The sequence below is a fragment of the Salvelinus alpinus genome, chromosome 10, assembly GCF_045679555.1.
Source record: "Salvelinus alpinus chromosome 10, SLU_Salpinus.1, whole genome shotgun sequence".
NCBI classification, from domain to species: Eukaryota; Metazoa; Chordata; class Actinopteri; order Salmoniformes; family Salmonidae; genus Salvelinus; species Salvelinus alpinus.
Genome location: NC_092095.1, coordinates 4,652,594 through 4,670,037, shown reverse-complemented (window position 1 = coordinate 4,670,037; position 17,444 = coordinate 4,652,594). Strand labels below are relative to the sequence as shown.

At 45.9% G+C, this 17,444-nt stretch overlaps 2 protein-coding genes across 3 annotated transcripts in view; one reads left to right on the top strand and one right to left on the bottom strand.

Annotated features, from left to right (window-relative positions):
• map3k22 (mitogen-activated protein kinase kinase kinase 22) overlaps positions 1 to 4,860 on the bottom strand; it is a 114,451-nt gene extending 109,591 nt beyond the window's left edge. For both annotated transcript variants that reach the window (XM_071327907.1, XM_071327908.1), the window contains exons 1-2: positions 4,704 to 4,860; positions 4,482 to 4,597 (exon numbers count right to left, since the gene is read on the bottom strand). The gene's annotated coding sequence lies outside the window, so the exon portion shown is untranslated. The remainder of the gene's footprint in view (positions 1 to 4,481; positions 4,598 to 4,703) is intronic.
• An 11,362-nt stretch (positions 4,861 to 16,222) lies between these two features.
• Positions 16,223 to 17,444, top strand: part of LOC139531462 (1-phosphatidylinositol 4,5-bisphosphate phosphodiesterase delta-1-like) — a 64,186-nt gene continuing 62,964 nt past the window's right edge. Inside the window, exon 1 of the mRNA XM_071327931.1 lies at positions 16,223 to 16,539. Coding sequence (XP_071184032.1) covers positions 16,509 to 16,539 — 31 coding nt within the window. The 5' untranslated portion in view covers positions 16,223 to 16,508. The remainder of the gene's footprint in view (positions 16,540 to 17,444) is intronic.

Genomic DNA, 17,444 nt, shown 5'->3' with positions numbered 1-17,444 from the left:
TCTACTGTAATGTGCTGTACTGAACTCTACTGTAATGTGCTGTGCTGAACTCTACTGTGCTGTGCTGAACTCTACTGTAATGTGCTGTACTGAACTATACTGTAATGTGCTGTACTGAACTCTACTGTAATGTGCTGAACTCTACTGTAATGTGCTGAACTCTACTGTAATGTGCTGTGCTGAACTCTACTGTGCTGTGCTGAACTCTACTGTAATGTGCTGTGCTGAACTCTACTGTAATGTGCTGTGCTGAACTCTACTGTGCTGTGCTGAACTCTACTGTGCTGTGCTGAACTCTACTGTGCTGTGCTGCACTCTACTGTAATGTGCTGTGCTGAACTCTACTGTAATGTGCTGTGCTGAACTCTACTGTGCTGTGCTGAACTCTACTGTAATGTGCTGTGCTGAACTCTACTGTAATGTGCTGTGCTGAACTCTACTGTGCTGTGCTGTGCTGAACTCTACTGTAATGTGCTGTGCTGAACTCTACTGTGCTGTGCTGAACTCTACTGTGCTGTGCTGAACTCTACTGTAATGTGCTGTGCTGAACTCTACTGTAATGTGCTGTGCTGAACTCTACTGTAATGTGCTGTGCTGAACTCTACTGTAATGTGCTGTGCTGAACTCTACTGTAATGTGCTGTGCTGAACTCTACTGTAATGTGCTGTGCTGAACTCTACTGTAATGTGCTGTACTGAACTCTACTGTAATGTGCTGTACTGAACTCTACTGTAATGTGCTGTACTGAACTCTACTGTAATGTGCTGTACTGAACTCTACTGTAATGTGCTGTGCTGAACTCTACTGTGCTGTACTGAACTCTACTGTAATGTGCTGTGCTGAACTCTACTGTAATGTGCTGTGCTGAACTCTACTGTAATGTGCTGTACTGAACTCTACTGTAATGTGCTGTACTGAACTCTACTGTGCTGTACTGAACTCTACTGTAATGTGCTGTGCTGAACTCTACTGTAATGTGCTGTGCTGAACTCTACTGTAATGTGCTGTGCTGAACTCTACTGTGATGTGCTGTGCTGAACTCTACTGTGATGTGCTGTGCTGAACTCTACTGTGATGTGCTGTACTGAACTCTACTGTGCTGTGCTGAACTCTACTGTGATGTGCTGTACTGAACTCTACTGTGCTGTGCTGAACTCTACTGTGATGTGCTGTGCTGAACTCTACTGTGATGTGCTGTGCTGAACTCTACTGTGATGTGCTGTGCTGAACTCTACTGTAATGTGCTGTACTGAACTCTACTGTAATGTGCTGTGCTGAACTCTACTGTGCTGTGCTGTGCTGAACTCTACTGTGCTGTGCTGAACTCTACTGTAATGTGCTGAACTCTACTGTAATGTGCTGTGCTGAACTCTACTGTGCTGTGCTGAACTCTACTGTAATGTGCTGAACTTTGATGTCCAAACTTATGAAACATAGATGTCTACGATTGGATCAGATTTGGTCCGGTTTGGACCAACCAGATGTGGTTTTGTTTTGGGGGCCGAGCTCATTAAAATAAGCCAGTGTGTAGAATAATAGCCAAATATGCAAAAGAAGGATATTGTATATTTCTACCTTTGTGTATCTGTTTAGGATACATCACCATGAAGAGAAGGACATTCATATCCATCAGTATGTGTTTCTGTACTACAGATCAGGGAGCCATGATGAAATTCCCGTTACCGTAATTCCGTTACCGGGTGGAAATCCACTTCTCTTACTGTAGTTCAAGTCAAGGTGTCATGGCTGACACCCCGTTACTTCTGCAGACATCTTTAAATTAATCCGACACCCCGTTACTTCTGCAGACATCTTTAAATTAATCCGACACCCCGTTACTTCTGCAGACATCTTTAAATTAATCCGACACCCCGTTACTTCTGCAGACATCGTTAAATTAATCCGACACCCCGTTACTTCTGCAGACATCTTTAAATTAATCCGACACCCCGTTACTTCTGCAGACATCTTTAAATGAATCTTAATTCAGAGAAAATATTTAACAGTGTTTTTAGAAAACATGGACTGAAATTCTGTTATCAAAACTTTTAATCTGCACAGTTCTTCTAGTAAAACGTATTCTAGTAAAATGTATTCTAGTAAAACGTATTCTAGTAAAACGTATTCTAGTAAAACGTATTCTAGTAAAACGTATTCTAGTAAAACGTATTCTAGTAAAACCTATTCTAGTAAAATGTGATTTAGTAAAATTTGTAAATTGTTAAAAATAGTACTTGAGCATTGAGTTGTATGGTTTGTTAAACTTTGAAATCATTACCGTGGGGGTGGTGTCTGGTCACTAGGGACGATCAGACTCCGGTGATGTCACCAGCGGAGAGACTACAGTACCGGGGACAGCAGCAGAACTAAACACTGTTACCATGGAGACAGAAGCCTAAACACTGCAGCTAACTCCTCAGAGGAGAACGCTCTCTTTCTCTCCCTCTGAATCAGATGGTTACTCACGCAGAAGCCACGGGGAGATTGTGGTGAGTTCATAGCTAGGCTAAAGGAGAGTTTCTAGGGGGAAAAGCAGCACTTTTCCATGTGTGTGTTAAGTTAGTGTCAGCGTCCCTAGAAAGATTAAGTCTATTCAAAGACACTGGAAATGTACTGAACAAAAATAGCAATGCAACATTTAAGATTTTACTAAGTTTACAGTAAAACTGTAAGTTTACTGTAAACTGTAAGGAGAGGAGACAGTAGGAAAAGGGTTAGACAGGAGAGGAGACAGTAGGAAAAGGGTTAGACAGTTCTCAGTAAGGAGAGGAGACAGTAGGAAAAGGGTTAGACAGGAGAGGAGACAGTAGGAAAAGGGTTAGACAGGAGAGGAGACAGTAGGAAAAGGGTTAGACAGGAGAGGAGACAGTAGGAAAAGGGTTAGACAGGAGAGGAGACAGTAGGAAAAGGGTTAGACAGGAGAGGAGACAGTAGGAAAAGGGTTAGACAGGAGAGGAGACAGTAGGAAAAGGGTTAGACAGGAGAGGAGACAGTAGGAAAAGGGTTAGACAGGAGAGGAGACAGTAGGAAAAGGGTTAGACAGGAGAGGAGACAGTAGGAAAAGGGTTAGACAGGAGAGGAGACAGTAGGAAAAGGGTTAGACAGGAGAGGAGACAGTAGGAAAAGGGTTAGACAGGAGAGGAGACAGTAGGAAAAGGGTTAGACAGGAGAGGAGACAGTAGGAAAAGGGTTAGACAGGAGAGGAGACAGTAGGAAAAGGGTTAGACAGGAGAGGAGACAGTAGGAAAAGGGTTAGACAGGAGAGGAGACAGTAGGAAAAGGGTTAGACAGGAGAGGAGACAGTAGGAAAAGGGTTAGACAGGAGAGGAGACAGTAGGAAAAGGGTTAGACAGGAGAGGAGACAGTAGGAAAAGGGTTAGACAGGAGAGGAGACAGTAGGAAAAGGGTTAGACAGGAGAGGAGACAGTAGGAAAAGGGTTAGACAGGAGAGGAGACAGTAGGAAAAGGGTTAGACAGGAGAGGAGACAGTAGGAAAAGGGTTAGACAGGAGAGGAGACAGTAGGAAAAGGGTTAGACAGGAGAGGAGACAGTAGGAAAAGGGTTAGACAGGAGAGGAGACAGTAGGAAAAGGGTTAGACAGGAGAGGAGACAGTAGGAAAAGGGTTAGACAGGAGAGGAGACAGTAGGAAAAGGGTTAGACAGGAGAGGAGACAGTAGGAAAAGGGTTAGACAGGAGAGGAGACAGTAGGAAAAGGGTTAGACAGGAGAGGAGACAGTAGGAAAAGGGTTAGACAGGAGAGGAGACAGTAGGAAAAGGGTTAGACAGGAGAGGAGACAGTAGGAAAAGGGTTAGACAGGAGAGGAGACAGTAGGAAAAGGGTTAGACAGGAGAGGAGACAGTAGGAAAAGGGTTAGACAGGAGAGGAGACAGTAGGAAAAGGGTTAGACAGGAGAGGAGACAGTAGGAAAAGGGTTAGACAGGAGAGGAGACAGTAGGAAAGGGGTTAGACAGGAGAGGAGACAGTAGGAAAGGGGTTAGACAGGAGAGGAGACAGTAGGAAAAGGGTTAGACAGTTCTCAGTAAGGAGAGGAGACAGTAGGGAAAGGGTTAGACAGGAGAGGAGACAGTAGGAAAAGGGTTAGACAGTTCTCAGGAAGGAGAGGAGACAGTAGACAGTTCTCAGTAAGGAGAGGAGACAGTAGGAAAAGGGTTAGACAGGAGAGGAGACAGTAGGAAAAGGGTTAGACAGGAGAGGAGACAGTAGGAAAAGGGTTAGACAGGAGAGAATAGTTGGAAAATAAAAGATACAACATGACAGGGGATGACCCTACAGGACAGGTGTTGGTTGGGGAACACAGCAGCCAATGACAACAAAGTTGTGGAGGAGAGGACGGCAATCTAACCCTCAAAACTGGGAGAGTCGATTTCCATCCAGACTTACTAAACAAATAGGAGACATAAAAGATGGATCTTGCAGACTGTCAAAGGCTACAGTTTTTAACTCAGCATGAATTCTCACCTTGTTACCCGGGTGTCTTCATTCTTCTGAAAACACTTCATGAGGATTATCGATGGTATCGAATAAACCATTGGTGTTAGAAAACACCATGGGCAGACTGGAAGAATGGCGAAAATCTGCAGAGAGAAGAGGACCCAAACCCTAAACAGTTACATCCGGAAGCTGCGCTCAGTTCACGTACAGTTAGCGAATAAAACTGCAAAACAAAAAGCTTCTATTCACCCTGGTAAAACCTTGAAATATAATGTGCTCTCTCCCAGGTAAATAAATAATCCACTGGTGTCCTCTGGACGTCCCTCGAAAGCTTCAAAAGATCAGCTATCTTTGAGAAGAAAGTTTCTGTCTCTCCCCGATTGTCTGCTCTTCTTCTTCTACTTCGTTAAGCTTTTATCGCCGGACTCCGTCCTAAACGGCGTATCGCCGCCACCTACTGGAGGGGGTAGAAACAGACCTCATGTGTTCAGAGCAGCGAGTATTGCCGCATTCACATGCTAGTTGGAACTGGGACATTTGGAAAATTCCGACGTGCTGATTCGTTAAACGGTTTCCGTAACGAATACACCCCTGATGTCCGCAAGAACACGAACGGGAAATGACGACGTGGATGGATCCACTTTGAGGACTAAATCCACGACCTGTGGTATCTGCTGCCCTCCAGTGAATGCATGGCACGGGGCCCCAGACAGAGACAGACAAACATTTTAATTCAAGTTCAAGTTTAGACAAACAAGTCATTTGATCACTTTATATTATTTATTTGAAATGCTATAAATTATTGGCCTTTCCCATTTACATTTGGGACTGATCAAATCAAATTATATTTGTCACATGCGCCGAATACAACAGGTGTAGACCTTACGTGAAATGCTTACATACAAGCCCTTAACCAACAGTGCAGTTAAGAAAATAGAGTTAAGAAAATATTTACAAAATAAATTAAAGTACAAAATAAAATAACAATAACGAGGCTATATACAGGGGAACAGGTTAGTAATGAGGCTATATACAGGGGGTACCGGTACAGAGTCAATGTGCAGGGGAACAGGTTAGTGATGAGGCTATATACAGGGGGTAATGAGGCTATATACAGGGGATTCCGGTACCAAGTCAATGTGCAGGGGAAGAGGTTAGTTGAGGTAATGGAGGTAATATGTTAATGTTGGTAGGGGTAAAGTGACTATGCAAATAGGGGGTCAATGCAAATATCCCGGGTAGCCATTTGATTAACTGTTCAGCAGTCTTATGGCTTGGGGGTAGAAGCTGTTAGGAAGCCTTTTGGACCTAGACTTGGCGCTCCGGTACCGCTTGCCGTGCGATAGCAGAGAGAACAGTCTATGACTAGGGTGGCTGGAGTCTTTGACAATTTTTAGGGCCTTTCTCTGACACCAGGTGGATGGATTATCTTGGCAAAGGAGAAATTCTCACCGACAGGGATGTAAACAAATTTTGTGCACAAAATTAGAGAGAAATACGTTTGTGTGCGTATACAACATTTCTGGGGTCTTTTATTTCAGCACTTGAAACATGGGACCAACACTTTACATGTTTATGCTTTTATGTTTTGGTTCAGCGTATGTCTAGGCCTATATCTATTTCATACAATGTCTTTACGTTTTAGCTTGTGTTTACATCATCCATTAACACCAACAATTCACGATAAACCATTTAATTATTTACAAAACAGCTTAGCAAAATGCAAAAAATATGGGGCCAAAATCATCAAATCAAATGTATTTATATTTATTTATTTATTTATAAAACACTTCTTACATCAGCTGATATCTCAAAGTGCTGTACAGAAACCCAGCCTTAAACCCCAAACAGCAAACAATGCAGGTGTAGAAGCACGGTGGCTACGAAAAACTCCCTAGAAAAGCCAGAACCTAGGAAGAAACCTAGAAAGGAACCAGGCTCTGAGGGGTGGCTAGTCCTCTTCTGGCTGTGCCGGATGGAGATTATAACAGAACATGACCAAGATGTTCAAACGTTCATAGATGACCATCAGGGTCAAATAATAATAATCACAGTGGTTGTAGAGGGTGCAACAGGTCAGCACCTCAGGAGTAAATGTCAGTTGGCTTTTCATAGCCGATCATTCAGAGTATCTCTACCGCACCTGCTGTCTCTAGAGAGTTGAAAACAGCAGGTCTGGGACAGGTAGCACGTCCGGTGAACAGGTCAGGGTTCCATAGCCGCAGGCAGAACAGTTGAAAGTGGAGCAGCAGCAAGGCCAGCTGGACTGGGGACAGCAAGGAGTCATCATGCCAGGTAGTCCTGAGGCATGGTCCTAGGGCTCAGGTTCTCCGAGAGAGAGAAAGAAAGAAAGAAAGAAAGAAAGAAAGAAAGAAAGAGAAAAAAAGAGAGAATTAGAGAGAGCATAATAGTATATGAATCAGTCAGTCAGCAGAGGGGTCTACCAACCAGACTGTCCTATTTCCCCAGCAGGGGGCTCCACCTCTATGATGTGACCATGTCATGTACCTATTTCCCCAGCAGGGGGCTCCACCTCTATGATGTGACCATGTCATGTACCTATTTCCCAGCAGGGAGCTCCACCTCTATGATGTGACCATGTCATGTACCTATTTCCCAGCAGGGGGCTCCACCTCTATGATGTGACCATGTCATGTACCTATTTCCCCAGCAGGGTGCTCCACCTCTATGATGTGACCATGTCATGTACCTATTTCCCCAGCAGGGGGCTCCACCTCTATGATGTGACCATGTCATGTACCTATTTCCCAGCAGGGAGCTCCACCTCTATGATGTGACCATGTCATGTACCTATTTCCCCAGCAGGGGGCTCCACCTCTATGATGTGACCATGTCATGTACCTATTTCCCCAGCAGGGGGCTCCACCTCTATGATGTGACCATGTCATGTACCTATTTCCCCAGCAGGGGGCTCCACCTCTATGATGTGACCATGTCATGTACCTATTTCCCAGCAGGGAGCTCCACCTCTATGATGTGACCATGTCATGTACCTATTTCCCAGCAGGGGGCTCCACCTCTATGATGTGACCATGTCATGTACCTATTTCCCCAGCAGGGGGCTCCACCTCTATGATGTGACCATGTCATGTACCTATTTCCCAGCAGGGGGCTCCACCTCTATGATGTGACCATGTCATGTACCTATTTCCCCAGCAGGGGGCTCCACCTCTATGATGTGACCATGTCATGTACCTATTTCCCCAGCAGGGTGCTCCACCTCTATGATGTGACCATGTCATGTACCTATTTCCCCAGCAGGGGGCTCCACCTCTATGATGTGACCATGTCATGTACCTATTTCCCCAGCAGGGGGCTCCACCTCTATGATGTGACAATGTCATGTACCTATTTCCCCAGCAGGGGGCTCCACCTCTATGATGTGACCATGTCATGTACCTATTTCCCCAGCAGGGGGCTCCACCTCTATGATGTGACCATGTCATGTACCTATTTCCCCAGCAGGGGGCTCCACCTCTATGATGTGACCATGTCATGTACCTATTTCCCAGCAGGGGTCTCCACCTCTATGATGTGACCATGTCATGTACCTATTTCCCCAGCAGGGGGCTCCACCTCTATGATGTGACCATGTCATGTACCTATTTCCCCAGCAGGGGGCTCCACCTCTATGATGTGACCATGTCATGTACCTATTTCCACAGCAGGGGGCTCCGCCTCTATGATGTGACCATGTCATGTACCTATTTCCCAGCAGGGGGCTCCACCTCTATGATGTGACCATGTCATGTACCTATTTCCCCAGCAGGGGGCTCCACCTCTATGATGTGACCATGTCATGTACCTATTTCCACAGCAGGGGGCTCCGCCTCTATGATGTGACCATGTCATGTACCTATTTCCCAGCAGGGGGCTCCACCTCTATGATGTGACCATGTCATGTACCTATTTCCCCAGCAGGGGGCTCCACCTCTATGATGTGACCATGTCATGTACCTATTTCCCCAGCAGGGGGCTCCACCTCTATAATGTGACAGTCACTGCTCCTCTCCCATTGGAAGGTGATGCTGGACATGTTGTTCCACATCTGACATCCAAAAGAGAACAGAGACTACTGACACCATGGTAGCTGGACTAGAGAACAGAGACTACTGACACCATGGTGGTCTGGAGAAGAGAACAGAGACTACTGACACCATGGTAGCTGGACTAGAGAACAGACACTACTGACACCATGGTGGTCTGGAGAAGAGAACAGAGACTACTGACACCATGGTGGTCTGGAGAAGAGAACAGAGACTACTGACACCATGGTAGCTGGACTAGAGAACAGACACTACTGACACCATGGTAGTCTGGAGAAGAGAACAGAGACTACTGACACCATGGTGGTATGGAGAAGAGAACAGAGACTACTGACACCATGGTAGTCTGGACTAGAGAACAGAGACTACTGACACCATGGTAGTCTGGACTAGAGAACAGAGACTACTGACACCATGGTGGTCTGGACTAGAGAACAGAGACTACTGACACCATGGTAGTCTGGACTAGAGAACAGAGACTACTGACAGCATGGTGGTCTGGACTAGAGAACAGAGACTACTGACACCATGGTAGTCTGGACTATAGAACAGAGACTACTGACACCATGGTAGTCTGGACTAGAGAACAGAGACTACTGACACCATGGTGGTCTGGACTAGAGAACAGAGACTACTGACACCATGGTAGTCTGGACTAGAGAACAGAGACTACTGACACCATGGTAGTCTGGAGAAGAGAACAGAGACCACTGACACCATGGTAGTCTGGACTAGAGAACAGAGACTACTGACACCGTGGTAGTCTGGACTAGAGAACAGAGACTACTGACACCATGGTAGTCTGGACTAGAGAACAGAGACTACTGACACCATGGTAGTCTGGACTAGAGAACAGAGACTACTGACACCATGGTAGTCTGGACTAGAGAACAGAGACTACAGACACCATGGTGGTCTGGACTAGAGAACAGAGACTACTGACACCATGGTAGTCTGGACTAGAGAACAGAGACTACTGACACCATGGTAGTCTGGACTAGAGAACAGAGACTACTGACACCATGGTAGTCTGGAGAAGAGAACAGAGATACTGACACCATGGTAGTCTGGACTAGAGAACAGAGACTACTGACACCATGGTAGTCTGGACTAGAGAACAGAGACTACTGACACCATGGTGGTCTGGAGAAGAGAACAGAGACTACTGACAGCATGGTGGTCTGGACTAGAGAACAGAGACTACTGACACCATGGTAGTCTGGACTAGAGAACAGAGACTACTGACACCATGGTAGTCTGGACTAGAGAACAGAGACTACTGACACCATGGTAGTCTGGACTAGAGAACAGAGACTACTGACACCATGGTAGTCTGGACTAGAGAACAGAGACTACTGACACCATGGTGGTCTGGACTAGAGAACAGAGACTACTGACACCATGGTAGTCTGGACTAGAGAACAGAGACTACTGACACCATGGTGGTCTGGACTAGAGAACAGAGACTACTGACACCATGGTAGTCTGGACTAGAGAACAGAGACTACTGACACCATGGTAGTCTGGAGAAGAGAACAGAGACTACTGACAGCATGGTGGTCTGGACTAGAGAACAGAGATACTCTACTTACCCAGTGGGGAAAGACATCACCAGTTTACCAACTGCTTGTAATCTGGATGTAGCTCATAACGTTATGAGAATATGTTTCTTGGAGCTTAGTGACATCGTGGTTGTCTTATGAATGGTGCAGGATAGTTGTTTGGAGCTTAGTGACAGCCTGGTTGTCTTATGAATGGTTCAGGATAGTTGTTTGGAGCTTAGTGACAGCCTGGTTGTCTTATGAATGGTGCAGGATAGTTGTTTGGAGCTTAGTGACAGCCTGGTTGTCTTATGAATGGTTCAGGATAGTTGTTTGGAGCTTAGTGACAGCCTGGTTGTCTTATGAATGGTTCAGGATAGTTGCTTGGGGCTTAGTGACAGCCTGGTTGTCTTATGAATGGTCCAGGATAGTTGCTTGAAGCTTAGTGACAGCATGGTTGTCTTATGAATGGTTCAGGATAGTTGCTTGGGGCTTAGTGACAGCCTGGTTGTCTTATGAATGGTCCAGGATAGTTGCTTGAAGCTTAGTGACAGCCTGGTTGTCTTATGAATGGTGCAGGATAGTTGCTTGGAGCTTAGTGACAGCCTGGTTGTCTTATGAATGGTTCAGGATAGTTGCTTGGAGCTTAGTGACAGCCTGGTTGTCTTATGAATGGTCCAGGATAGTTGCTTGGAGCTTAGTGACAGCCTGGTTGTCTTATGAATGGTTCAGGATAGTTGCTTGGGGCTTAGTGACAGCCTGGTTGTTTTATGAATGGTTCAGGATAGTTGCTTGGGGCTTAGTGACAGCCTGGTTGTCTTTTTTAAACCAAGTGCGTGCTGAACAATTTTCTTTGTTACCCAAACATCTTTCATCGTTCAGCCACGAGGAAGTCACTAATGTGTTTAATAAATGTGCACAAAACATTTTTCTCTATGAAATAATATTGCTGTCATGTTTTCACCTGTCAAAATGGCAATCATTTGCCAAGCTAGTAAGTCCAGTGCCACTGATCAGGCAATCTATTTGCTTGATTAAAAGTGCAGGAATTTTGCAGGAATCTCCTATCGTAGAATCAAGACATACTTGAGAGCATGTCCTCTGCTACTGTTGTGGTTTCCAACATGATCCAGCACGCCTGCTACACGGTAACAGTTCTGACCTACTCATACTCTAGTTCTATGGTTAAACACCAACTCTTACTTCATAGGACCGTGTGTCATTAACCGTTTATGAACATTGTGACTTAATGAAAATAAAAGCTCTTTAGGTTACATAGTTTAATAGGCTACTGTGAAAGGAGGGACTATTTGCAGTGCACACCTGAAACATTTTGGGTGTGTCTAAAGCAGGGTGTGTCAGCCACGTGTTACAGGCTTTCAGAGAGCTCTCTACTGTGACTGTTGTGAAACAGCTTTTCCTCCATAGAGGAGGGTGAGGTGGAGGATGTCCGTGACAAACAGCTCAGCCAGGCCGGTCTCAAAGGCTGGCCGTAACATAGAAAACAAAAATCAGGGACACTGAAATTAGTATGATAGGTTATGTTTAGTATGGTTACATAAGACTGAAGGTTGCTTAAGGAAAAATTAAAATGGGGTGACTAGCAATCCAAAGGTTTTGTGTTTGAATCTCATCACCGACAACTATAGCATTTTGTCTGATTAACAACTTTACAGCTACTTAGCATGATAGCTAACCCCTCCCCTACCCCTAACCCTTTAACCTAACTCCTAACCCTAACCCTAACCCCTCCCCTAACCCCTCCCCTAACCCTACCCCTAACCCTACCCCTACCCCTACCCCTAACCCTAACCCTAACCCTAACCCTAACCCTAACCCTAACCCTAACCCTAACCCTAACCCTAACCCTAACCCTAACCCTAACCCTAACCCTAACCTAACCCTACCCCTACCCCTAACCCTAACCCTAACCCTAACCCTAACCCTAACCCTAACCCTAACCCTAACCCTAACCCTAACCCTAACCCTAACCCTAACCCTACCCCTAACCCTACCCCTACCCCTACCCCTAACCCCTCCCCTAACCCTAACCCTTTAACCTAACTCCTAACTCCTAACTCCTAACCCTAACCTAACTCCTAACCCTAACCCTAGCTCCTAACCCTAACCCTAACCCTAACCTAACTCCTAACTCCTAACTCCTAACCCTAACCTAACCTAACTCCTAACTCCTAACCTAACCCCTAACCTAACTCCTAACCCTAACCTAACTCCTAACTCCTAACCCTAACCTAACTCCTAACCCTAACCCTAACCTAACTCCTAACCCTAACCTAACTCCTAACTGATAACCCTTATCCTAACTCCTAACTCCTAGTGAATTTTTGATTGAAAAGTGAAAGACTAAAGTTACATACATGGGATGCTTTAGTGAATTTCAGAATGTCTGGAATAGAAAAGGCAGAAATAAAACAATTCAATAAGCATTCGCAGCCAGTCATCCAAAACATAGTCCTATGCAGTCGTTAAATTCCTATAGAAGGCTGAGGATGTGTGTTCAACAGGCAGACAAGTTTCAAACCATTTAAATGCATTCAAATCATTTTTGTGAAGAACTTTAGTGTTATTGTGGCATACGGTGGTTACATTCAGATTCAGATAACCTAACTCCTAACCCTAACCCTTCCCCTAACCTTAACCCTTTAACCTAACTCCTAACCCTACCCCTAACCCTTTACCCTAACCCCTAATCACTGGAGCTGAGACATGCATGTCTTGTCATGTGACTGGAGCTGAGACATGCATGCCTTGTCATGTGACTGGAGCTGAGACATGCATGTCTTGTCAAGTGACTGGAGCTGAGACATGCATGTCTTGTCATGTGACTGGAGCTGAGACATGCATGTCTTGTCATGTGACTGGAGCTGAGACATGCATGCCTTGTCATGTGACTGGAGCTGAGACATGCATGTCTTGTCAAGTGACTGGAGCTGAGACATGCATGCCTTGTCATGTGACTGGAGCTGAGACATGCATGCCTTGTCATGTGACTGGAGCTGAGACATGCATGCCTTGTCATGTGACTGGAGCTGAGACATGCATGCCTTGTCATGTGACTGGAGCTGAGACATGCATGCCTTGTCATGTGACTGGAGCTGAGACATGCATGTCTTGTCATGTGACTGGAGCTGAGACATGCATGTCTTGTCATGTGACTGGAGCTGAGACATGCATGTCTTGTCATGTGACTGGAGCTGAGACATGCATGCCTTGTCATGTGACTGGAGCTGAGACATGCATGCCTTGTCATGTGACTGGAGCTGAGACATGCATGCCTTGTCATGTGACTGGAGCTGAGACATGCATGCCTTGTCATGTGACTGGAGCTGAGACATGCATGCCTTGTCATGTGACTGGAGCTGAGACATGCATGTCTTGTCATGTGACTGGAGCTGAGACATGCATGCCTTGTCATGTGACTGGAGCTGAGACATGCATGCCTTGTCATGTGACTGGAGCTGAGACATGCATGTCTTGTCATGTGACTGGAGCTGAGACATGCATGCCTTGTCATGTGACTGGAGCTGAGACATGCATGCCTTGTCATGTGACTGGAGCTGAGACATGCATGCCTTGTCATGTGACTGGAGCTGAGACATGCATGCCTTGTCATGTGACTGGAGCTGAGACATGCATGTCTTGTCATGTGACTGGAGCTGAGACATGCATGCCTTGTCATGTGACTGGAGCTGAGACATGCATGTCTTGTCATGTGACTGGAGCTGAGACATGCATGCCTTGTCATGTGACTGGAGCTGAGACATGCATGCCTTGTCATGTGACTGGAGCTGAGACATGCATGTCTTGTCATGTGACTGGAGCTGAGACATGCATGCCTTGTCATGTGACTGGAGCTGAGACATGCATGCCTTGTCATGTGACTGGAGCTGAGACATGCATGCCTTGTCATGTGACTGGAGCTGAGACATGCATGCCTTGTCATGTGACTGGAGCTGAGACATGCATGTCTTGTCATGTGACTGGAGCTGAGACATGCATGCCTTGTCATGTGACTGGAGCTGAGACATGCATGTCTTGTCATGTGACTGGAGCTGAGACATGCATGCCTTGTCATGTGACTGGAGCTGAGACATGCATGTCTTGTCATGTGACTGGAGCTGAGACATGCATGTCTTGTCATGTGACTGGAGCTGAGACATGCATGTCTTGTCATGTGACTGGAGCTGAGACATGCATGTCTTGTCATGTGACTGGAGCTGAGACATGCATGTCTTGTCATGTGACTGGAGCTGAGACATGCATGTCTTGTCATGTGACTGGAGCTGAGACATGCATGCCTTGTCATGTGACTGGAGCTGAGACATGCATGTCTTGTCATGTGACTGGAGCTGAGACATGCATGCCTTGTCATGTGACTGGAGCTGAGACATGCATGCCTTGTCATGTGACTGGAGCTGAGACATGCATGTCTTGTCATGTGACTGGAGCTGAGACATGCATGTCTTGTCATGTGACTGGAGCTGAGACATGCATGCCTTGTCATGTGACTGGAGCTGAGACATACATGCCTTGTCATGTGACTGGAGCTGAGACATGCATGCCTTGTCATGTGACTGGAGCTGAGACATGCATGCCTTGTCATGTGACTGGAGCTGAGACATGCATGCCTTGTCATGTGACTGGAGCTGAGACATGCATGTCTTGTCATGTGACTGGAGCTGAGACATGCATGCCTTGTCATGTGACTGGAGCTGAGACATGCATGCCTTGTCATGTGACTGGAGCTGAGACATGCATGCCTTGTCATGTGACTGGAGCTGAGACATGCATGCCTTGTCATGTGACTGGAGCTGAGACATGCATGCCTTGTCATGTGACTGGAGCTGAGACAAGCATGCCTGAGTCTGATGGACGAGGCATGAAGTCAAACACCTGCTGTTTTTATCTGTTGCTTTAGCACATACTTCTGCTCATTTTGGCTCAGTATGTAACCATGGTGACTCAGTATGTAGCCATGGTAACTCAGTATGTAACCATGGTAACTCGGTATGTAACCATGGTGACTCGGTATGTAACCATGGTGACTCAGTATGTAACCAAGGTGACTCAATTTGTAACCATGGTGACTCAGTATGTAACCACGGTGACTCAGTATGTAACCACGGTGACTCAGCATGTAACCATGGTGACTCAGCATGTAACCATGGTGACTCAGTATGTAACCAATGTGACTCAATTTGTAACCATGGTGACTCAGTATGTAACCACGGTGACTCAGTATGTAACCACGGTGACTCAGTATGTAACCATGGTGACTCAGCATGTAACCATGGTGACTCAGCATGTAACCATGGTGACTCAGTATGTAACCATGGTGACTCAGTATGTAACCACTGTGACTCAGTATGTAACCGCGGTGACTCAGTATGTAACCGCGGTGACTCAGTATGTAACCACGGTGACTCAGCATGTAACCATGGTGACTCAGCATGTAACCATGGTGACTCAGTATGTAACCACTGTGACTCAGTATGTAACCACGGTGACTCAGTATGTAACCACGGTGACTCAGTATGTAACCACGGTGACTCAGTATGTAACCACGGTGACTCAGTATGTAACCACGGTGACTCAGTATGTAACCACGGTGACTCAGTATGTAACCACGGTGACTCAGTATGTAACCACGGTGACTCAGTATGTAACCACGGTGACTCAGTATGTAACCAATGCTGGAATGCATCCACTCTGTCAGACAGACCAGGCCTACAGGTTAAGACCATAGCCCTTTCCTTAAGACTGCCTTGTGTTGTAATAAGTTATACAATTAGGATTAATTCTCCATCATTAGAAGTATTCAAAACGGATAGATTTGGGAAATAAACATATACTGTATTTTACTGCATTAAGCTAGTATTCATGACCTCCAACAGCTCAGCCAATCAGCATTGTCAGACACACAGAGACACTATACATATGAATGGCACAACATATCAGAATGTCCCCTATGTCAGGAACTTAATGTAGAGGTGTAGACCAGGCTGCAGAGTCAAAAAGAGGACCCGTCAGACCGGTGTGGCTGTGCTGTTTGTTATTGTGGACTGATTGCGCGGTGCTGTTGGTGTGGACCAGGCTGCAGAGTCAATAAGAGGACCCGTCAGACCGGTGTGGCTGTGCTGTTGGTGTGGACTGACTGCGCGGCAGGTCAGAGCGCATGCTTGGTATTGGCTGTAGGCTACTGACAGCGCTGCTTGGTATTGGCTGTAGGATACTGACAGCGTTACCCACTGTCTGGATCTCATCAGCAGCCTGAAGTTTGTAGCGGACTGATGGTGCGAGACCTGCGCACTGCTTTTTATCGCCGCTTTGCTATTCGCATTTATCCCATAGAGACCCTGAGACTTGAGCATTTGTTGGGGGGATTTTACGCACCTGCAACTTTGGACTGATCTGATCGAATTGGGATGGAATCAAACGGCAAAGCAGAAAAACATGGTAGGTTGAACTGTAGATATATGAAATATGGTGTGAAATCTGTTCATATTGTTGAGGAATCTTCACAATCTGTTAGATGCGACTTCTATGCATGATCCGTCGGCACCTCTTTGAGGGATGACTCGAGTACACAATTTCAAACGATTTTTTTATTTTTTTTTAGAAATGTTTTTATGATCTACCTGTACCAAGGTAAGATCCGTTTGATTCCGTTCCTCAACAGGCATTGGGATCGTGCTTGAGTGGTGACGTGATTGACTGTCTGAGATGGTTGTCTAGTGTCCTGTCTCTAGGGCACGTGACATTCGGTCTGAAAGTCATTATTGGAAGTATAAACAGAAGAAATCCTTTCCCCTGTGGGATGAACAATGTGCTTTATTATGCAACATGTTGGTGTGCAGCCAGATCAGATATTAGTGTCTGGAGGCAGGTAGAGAGGGGAGGAGACATCCCAGGAGCCAAATCCTTCCTTCACACCTTCCCTTTCCTTTACCTCCGTTACCTGATCACCCAATCACGTCACTGTACCATCAAAAGGATAGGTTACCTGTTGCATAGGTAGCCTGTCTATCCCAGTTAGCAGTCAGGTGGATTTAATGTGAAAGTTATAGATGTAATTGAAGTTAAATGTTGTTGGCCTCACCAATACAAGACAATAGCTTGTTTCCTCTTGGCTCTACACTGAGTTGATCAATATGAAAAATCAGTTAGCCCAGACATGGCCCCTATAACTGACTAGCATGTTAGCCCAGACATGACCCCTATAACTGACTAGCATGTTAGCCCAGACATGACCCCTATAACTGACTAGGATGTTAGCCCAGACATGGCCCCTATAACTGATTAGGATGTTAGCCCAGACATGACCCCTATAACTGACTAGCATGTTAGCCCAGACATGGCCC